At 41.3% G+C, this 7,624-nt stretch overlaps 1 protein-coding gene across 4 annotated transcripts in view; it reads right to left on the bottom strand.

Annotated features, from left to right (window-relative positions):
- RAPGEF2 (Rap guanine nucleotide exchange factor (GEF) 2) overlaps window positions 1-7,624 on the bottom strand; it is a 185,826-nt gene that overhangs the window by 103,863 nt on the left and 74,339 nt on the right. For all 4 annotated transcript variants that reach the window (XM_012726828.1, XM_012726830.1, XM_012726829.1 and 1 more), the window contains exon 4: window positions 4,634-4,717. In XM_012726828.1, the coding sequence (XP_012582282.1) occupies window positions 4,634-4,717 (84 nt within the window). The remainder of the gene's footprint in view (window positions 1-4,633; window positions 4,718-7,624) is intronic.

The following is a 7,624-nucleotide window of genomic DNA, read 5'->3' as shown; positions in this document are numbered from 1 at the left end:
TTCTCAGTGCTGTGCTTTAACCCGCTGCGCCACCAGGGAGGGCCGGGTTAAGTGTTTTAACAAGCACGATCTTACCCCAAAAATTGTGACCAACATAAATTAAGAACCCATCTAAGAAAAATGTTTTAAAGTTTAAATATCTAGCACATGTTTTTGAAAACTTGTAGAAATAATTTCTACACTTACATCTAGGCTGAGGGGAAACATAGTTTACAATGTTTCTTTATTCATCTATAGCAAAGGGCCCCTCCCTCATTTTCTGAAAGATATGAGCATAACCTTACTGTAGTCTCAAATTGCCTCTGTCTACCACCTTTCTGGCCATACAGAGGAACTGAATTTATTTTAAATAAGACTTAAGAAAAACATAACTATACATTGTATACTGCTTTGAGAATACAAATTGTACTCAAATAGGAATTTAGGTCTATGTTAAGGCTCCATTATAGATAACACAGCAAGTGACACATCAGCCACTTGTATGAATTCTAATGTTTCAAAACATGACAAATTTCTCAACTTACAATAAACCTCACAAAAACATTTCTACCTCTGAAAAGGCTTGGAGTGGGGAAGAGTAGATGGTCACTGGTAGTCTCAACCAAGGTGTGCAGAGGCTCCGTAACTGCTATAAAGAAACAGTATTCTTCCCTGCACAACCAAAGTGAACATATGCAACAAAATCAACCCAAATCTTTTCTTTTAAAAAATGGAAGGAAAAATGTGGGCTCTTATGAGCTGGCTCCTAGCTTGCATACGACAGTGACCTATCTGCTGTCTACACATCACAGCAGAACATCCCTTGACTACCTACGGAGTGCAGCCCGTATCATGAGGGAGGCCCAGGGACGCCCAGGCCACCCAGGCTGCTGTTGACCTGATGATGTGACTGTCTGTCTCCATGGCGGTCTAAGGATAACTCTGCCTGTGATAACATCAGATGCATTTGTTGACGCAAGTATCTCTTGACGCATGGCCATGATGTCCCCTTCCTTGTTCCTCGTAAAACTCTGTCCCTCATTCCTATCCCACCCTCCAGACCCTATAACTCATACCACTGCCACCTGATACAGCTTTTAGTAGCCTCTGTACTTTCAATCAATGGCACAATAAATTTGCTCCAGTAGCAGAGTCTTCCCTCGCAAACCTGTTCCACGATGGCTGTGTCCCTTACTCATTCCTGCCACAAAGCGATAACAAAGTTAGCAACAGAAAAACACGCTGATCAAAACACCAACTGAGCAACTGAAGAAAGCTAATGAAATACAAAAACCAAATGACAGACTTTCTGCAAAGCATGTGCCTTTTCTCACCTGGTATCAGGTGCCAAAGTATTTCCATGAAAATTAGTTAAAAGCATGAACATGTTGTTCAAATTTCTTTTATTCAAGACTAAGTATTCAGGGTGAATTACCTGCCAAAATAAGTCAAAAGTTTTCACAAGTATGATCAGCTCACTTATCAGATATCTTGACAGCCAAATTTCAATTAATATGATTTTAAAAATGCTAAGTAAATGTGGAAAAGCATCTATGAACCAAGCTGACACATATTACTCGGCATTTTCTAGAGAGAAATTTACTCGAATCACTAATGGCAGCCTGAGCATATACCAGGAGGGACTCTTTCTCATTAAAACCATGTCAGTGCTATTCCTAGGGCAATATCCCTGAAGCAAGCAAACAAGTTGGACCAAGCAAATGTCACCAGGTGCAAGATGAAGGAATAAACTATTTATAGCACTTGCTCTCACTCCATCTGAAACACCATTCCTTCCTTTACCCATTAAAGTCCTGGCGTGCAAGCACTTGACAGTCAGCCAGAGGGAAAGTAACGTGTCCTCTTAATATGATGAGCGTCCAATGTGTCTATGAAATGGGTCTGAGTTGTACGTTCCCTGTCTTCTGAACAGCAGCTTTCTGAACATCAGGTTCCCTAACCAGAAGTTAGAGCAAGCTGTTACTTAACTAGCTGATGACAGCTGGTAGTCAAGACAGGCCATCACAGGCTCCTTTGCTGTTCCAGGAACTTGGTCTATAGGTTTAGTGTATACAACAGATACTTTATTCGAGATGATGGTGAAGTCACTATCCTCTCTTGAGGATGCATAAATTTCAAGTCACATATGGTATTGTTTATAATTAGAAGTATTAAAAATGTACCCTTTACAATTATTAATTGTAGAATGTTCAATAGCTGAACACTAAACAGACATTAAAATGTATCAAGAGTGATCCTTTAAAGACTTATTTAATATCGAGCCTCCCTGGTGGCCTAGGGGTTAACTCTGCATTATCACCTCTGTGACCTGAGTCCAGTCCCCTCCAGGGAGCTGATCCACAAGGCACAGCAGATTTCTCCTGTCTCCCCACTGCTCCCCTTAGCAACAGATCCACCTGTTCTGCTCTCCTCTGTGTCTCTGGTGAATCCTCTCACCTCCCACACCTCTGGTTTGCGCCCCAGTTCTTCTATGCAAAAGATAAAAAATGTTTAAATCTTTTAAAAAGATACTAGTTTGAGGCCCTCCCTGATGGCGCAGCGGGTTAAAGCACAGCACTGAGAATCTAAAGCCGCTTCCGCATGAGTTCGATTCCCGCCTGCCCCGGAGGTGACCACATGGCGTGGCAGACCTCTCCTGACCCGCCCGCTGCTCCCCTCAGCAGTGTACTTCGTCGATCTGCCTGTTCTGCTCCCCACTCTGTCTCTGGTGAATCCTCTCACCCTCCGCATCTCTGGCCTGTACCCCAGTTCTGTATGAATAAATAAATAAATCTTTAAAAAAAAAAAAAAGATACTAGTTTGTTAAGTAAGATCTTAAGTAGGAGGGGAACATCTGTGCAATACTACATGAAAAAATACTCAAATATTAAAAAACATTATCTTAGATAAGAGCTATGTTTTTTCCTTCATCTTTGAAAATTTACAAAGAATTTATTATTACCTTGAATATTAAAAAGATATTTAATGTTTAAACTATTCCACTGCTTAAATATTTGCCTAACCCTTCTTTTAGTTTCAGAAATAGCACCTTCAGAAGGCACCAAGCATTAAGCCTGTGTCTGAAAGAGTAAGAGACTACTGGAATTTAATTATCCATTTTACTGGGAAACAGAATCCTCAGAATTATTGAAACTGGCTCACAGGTCAGTACAGGCGTCCTAGGTAGAAATCCAAGAGGCACCATCCTGTGCTGCTCGTGTTTCCTAGGTCACAAGATGCACTTACCACAACATATAGTTGTGAAATTAGATGACTTAATACGCGTACAGGGTTTAGAATGGCATCTGGCAAACAGAAAGCACTATCAAAGCCTGGGTTGTTTTCTCATCTTCACTTCACGGCAGCTACAGTGGCTGCCACTTTTATTGCTTCCACTAGCACCACTATAACAGACTGCTGACCTAAGAGCAATAAGCAAAGAGGCCACAGGGATTCCCTTCCCCTCGGGCATTACCCAGCAAGAATAATGCCTGTCCATCTAATCTGGGAGAAGGAGAAGGGCCGAGAGGCATGGGGATTGCACCAGGAGATTGTTTTTTTCCTGAAAGCAGGAGCCTCTGGCAGTCACTCATAACCATTCTATTCTGGCTCCTCCCAGGGCCTCCTACCACCACACCCAGGATCCCTCCCTACAGTATCAATTACCTCTCCCAGTCTCACTGACGTTCACTGATGTTTTACAAAAATTGTTCTCCTCTACAAAACAAATCAGCATGTTACTGACCCCATTCAAGAGTTATTTATTAAAAACACATTCTAATATTTTTATGGGAGAGCAAGGTTGCAGAAGGGGAAGGATCACTACATACTCACAAAGTGAAGTCACATTTTTTAATAATTTTAAAGATACTTAATCAGGTAAAATAAAAAAAAATCTTTAGTCAAAATAAAGATATTTAATCATGGCAGGTGAGGGGGAAGCAACCAAGGGGGAAAAAAATCACCACTGAAAGGCAGTAGCTGACACCCTCAGGGAACCAGCAGTGGGCAGCCACGTACGTGACAGATGAACTTTAACCCTCTTTGGCCACAGCTGAGCGGAACTAGGAACATCTGTCCATGGCCCCTCAGTCAGACTGTAGCGCGAAGAACCTGACACGCACACTGCACTACCATCAAGTGGCGTAAGCATGAAGAACAGAAGGCCATAAATCAGCAGTCAGCACATATAAGCCAAAGTCACATGGAGAAAGAAACTAATACCCCTAGAGGGCGGAAAGCCCATCCACGGACAGATGCAAAAATGAGAAACCATATGGTCCTGAGAGGCAGAAAAGTCACCGGCAGTTTCCGCCTTTCCATTTCTAGTCCCATGTGGTCTCGGTGAACTTTCTTTGCCTCTCGTTAGCTGTTTATGGGACTGCCTGTTTATTCACCATGAACAAATGTGTACTAAACCAGTCTGACATGTTCATGGAACAAATGGACATGTCATCAGCATGTGTTCTGGCTTTACCCCTTGTTTAGGAGACTAGAACATAAGATAGTCCTCTTTCTTCAAGATTTATGAATAAGTATCCCAATATACTGTCAAGAGAAAAGGAAACAGTAAGAGAAAATACTGCAAATCACTCAAATCTGCCACAAATTGCAAGCTACATGGAAAACCTATTACATAATATCCATACAATACCTGCTTCTTGGAAGAAACATGGATTCCTTGATGAACACAGAACCAGACAGCAGGATATACCAGCAGGTTCCAATGTCATCGGGGCTGAAAAGAAAAGAGAATCAGATGATTATCTAACCAGGAAAAAAAAATCCAACCATAGCAGTATTGTATCTACATTACTTTTAGAATCAGCATCAACAAAGCATGAAATGCACATTAAAATACCATTATCCAAATACTGAATAACTTTCTCATTATCTCTTATTTTCCAAAAAAGCTAAAAATATTAATATAGTTACATGATTTAAATCTTCCTTAAACCTAAAGCATCTATAGTTCTAAGTTTCATTTTTAGTTTAATTTTGCTTCACAAAGTAAGATAAAAACTTGAAACACAGCCATCCAGACCTTCTCCCCAGTCTACCAAACTCCCACATGCTGTGTCAAAGGGCAGACCAGCGGTACTGGTGACAAGGTGGTTTAGAACGTCAGTGTGCACACGCTCACAGCACGAGCATACATCCTTCTTCTCATCAGCTTTTCTGTATACAGAAATGACAACATACCCATCTTGCAACAACTCCTGGAGATCAGAGAGCTCCTAGTCTACCACCACATCCACACTCCAGCCCCCAGGAAAGAGGAGGGGAAGCTCAGAGCACAACACAGAAGCTGTACCCCAAAAGACTCACACAGTATTGCAAGGGAGTCATAGCTGGTCAACTTCCCCCCAAGTCCCCCCCCCCCTTTCTGTTGGTAGAGTCCAAAAGTTTTTAAAAGGACACTAAATTCTATTTATAATTCGGAACAAGGTTACCAAAAACACCAGTCACTACCACCTAATCATCTTCTTTCGCTATCATCAGATAATGAGTTTACCCTGTTTTTTTTGCCAATTTAGTTAACTACTCAGTCCCCAATAGCAATACTCAAGGAAAACAGAAAAGACTGTCAAATCGAGTTCCAATGTAATAAAATGAGTGCACAAAGTCAAAATACTTCCCAAAAAACACTCTGTACCCTTTTCTTCTCCTTTTTAGCATGAGCTTTTACAGTTAGCATCACAAGCCAAGTTTGGGGTGGGGTGGGGGGAGCTTAACTCTGACAGAAAATACAGCAAACAAACATTCACTGGTGTCTTAGTTATTCCTATCTGCCCATTTTGAAGGCAAAATTACTATCAACTACAAAAAGCACAAGGGTTATAAACTCAGCTTCCCTGGCATGGATCATGAAATAGGCGTGAGAAGACAACAATGTCTGAAATGGGTAAAGCACAGGGTAAGAGTCTTCTGCCACCCTGAATACCCTGTATGTAGGGTTAATGCTTTGATCAGGAAAGATTTAAGGAAGGCTAAGAAACTGGTCCACCCAGCATCTCCCATTCATTATTTTATCTACCTGATGGGCTGTTCCTCTACCTTTCAAACAAAACCAAATGTTAACACACAGACTCTATACAAGCTTGAATAGGCATTTGCAGAAAATCAACACTCCCAAATATTTAGTTAGCATTTAACTACATTCCACACCAAGTAAGATCCTAGGAGTCACGCACTCCTTAGCACTGCTGACTGGATGCACTGCTGTCTCTTCCCTCACATGCTGGTCAATTTGCCCCCCTGTGACCCTCCCACCTTCCCGCTCACTCTACCTTAAGAGCACGGCTCAAATTCTACTTCTTTAATAAAACCTCCTCGAGCTGTTTTCCTCACTGAAAAATACTTACTCCACCTAAGTTTATTCTACTTTGTGTTTCTCTATGTAAATTTCTCATTTATGAGCTATGTAGGAAAACTACTACACTGAGCCTCCTTTGAGGAACACTGTGCACTGTCTCCAGAAACTAGGCAATTATTTCAGTGATCATGTGCTCAGGTAAATCCAATCATGACCAGCTCTCCGCATAACCAGGATTCCTCAAGGGGAGCAGAGTCCCAGCCCAGTGCAGGGCATCAAAGAAGCAATATCTGCCACACAAAGAGCAGCGCTTTGGGGTCCCAAATCACTCAAACTAGCCATGTGATCCAGTGAGGCTAAATGCTGAGGTTCCAGCCAACTGCAGAAGAGGATACCGGCGCCTTCTTCACTAATGAAAACTTTAGTGCATATCTGAAGTGCCTTGCGTAACAGGTGTACTAAATGCTAGTTCTCTGGTCTCTTTTACTCATTGATAACCATGCCAGAAAGAGTCAACCTACAACTGTACTTTCTCCTAACACTCAACCTATCCTATGCTGCAAAATTCACCCTCGTCAGTCATGCTACAGTTCTTCCCCACCTCTGCCTCAGTGCCTCTGATGAGCCTGCTGTTACAACTTCTAAGTAGTAAGCGGTTTTACTCACCCCTCCCCTCTAAGTAATAACTTCTATCTTAGTCAAGTTATCACTCATCCTTTGAATCCCAGGTTAACCACCATTTCCTCTGTAAAGTGTTTTAGTATCCAAATAGAAAAATCACGTTATTCCTGACCTCCCACGAAACACTGTACATGCTTGTATTAAACAGTTGGCAGTGTCAATAACTTTAGAGGTTTTCCTCATTAGTTTTGGAAGGTCTCTAACTCTTCAGTAACCTCTATTATAAACAGCATATGATGTACAACTGGAACCCACATACTTTCTTTTAAAAAAAATTAGCAATTGGTGTTAAAACATCTACCTGTCAAAATGTGAGTTTCAAGTTGCCGGTAACTGAAAAAACAGGCTTAAAGATCTCTCTACGCAATATCCAGAAAATCCACTAGGTGGCGTCATCTGCACATAAAAGAGCTGTGTGTGCTGCTCCAGTACAGAGATCAAGGCAAGGTTGACAAAGGAGTTGAAAGATTAAGGAGCTAATAAATTAAAAAATGAACGAATTGAATCAGCAGGGAGTTATTAGAGGGAAAAAAATTAATTTGTGAAAAAGTATTTCAATACAATATGAAAATTTAAGTGACCAAAAAGACTACTTTATGGAAATTAAGGGGAAGTAGACTGAGGTGAAAAGAGTAACCAGGAATGAGG

This window comes from Condylura cristata, unplaced genomic scaffold (assembly GCF_000260355.1).
Source record: "Condylura cristata isolate star-nosed mole 26May11 unplaced genomic scaffold, ConCri1.0 scaffold00018, whole genome shotgun sequence".
NCBI lineage: Eukaryota > Metazoa > Chordata > Mammalia > Eulipotyphla > Talpidae > Condylura > Condylura cristata.
This window is presented reverse-complemented; position numbering and strand designations above follow the sequence as displayed.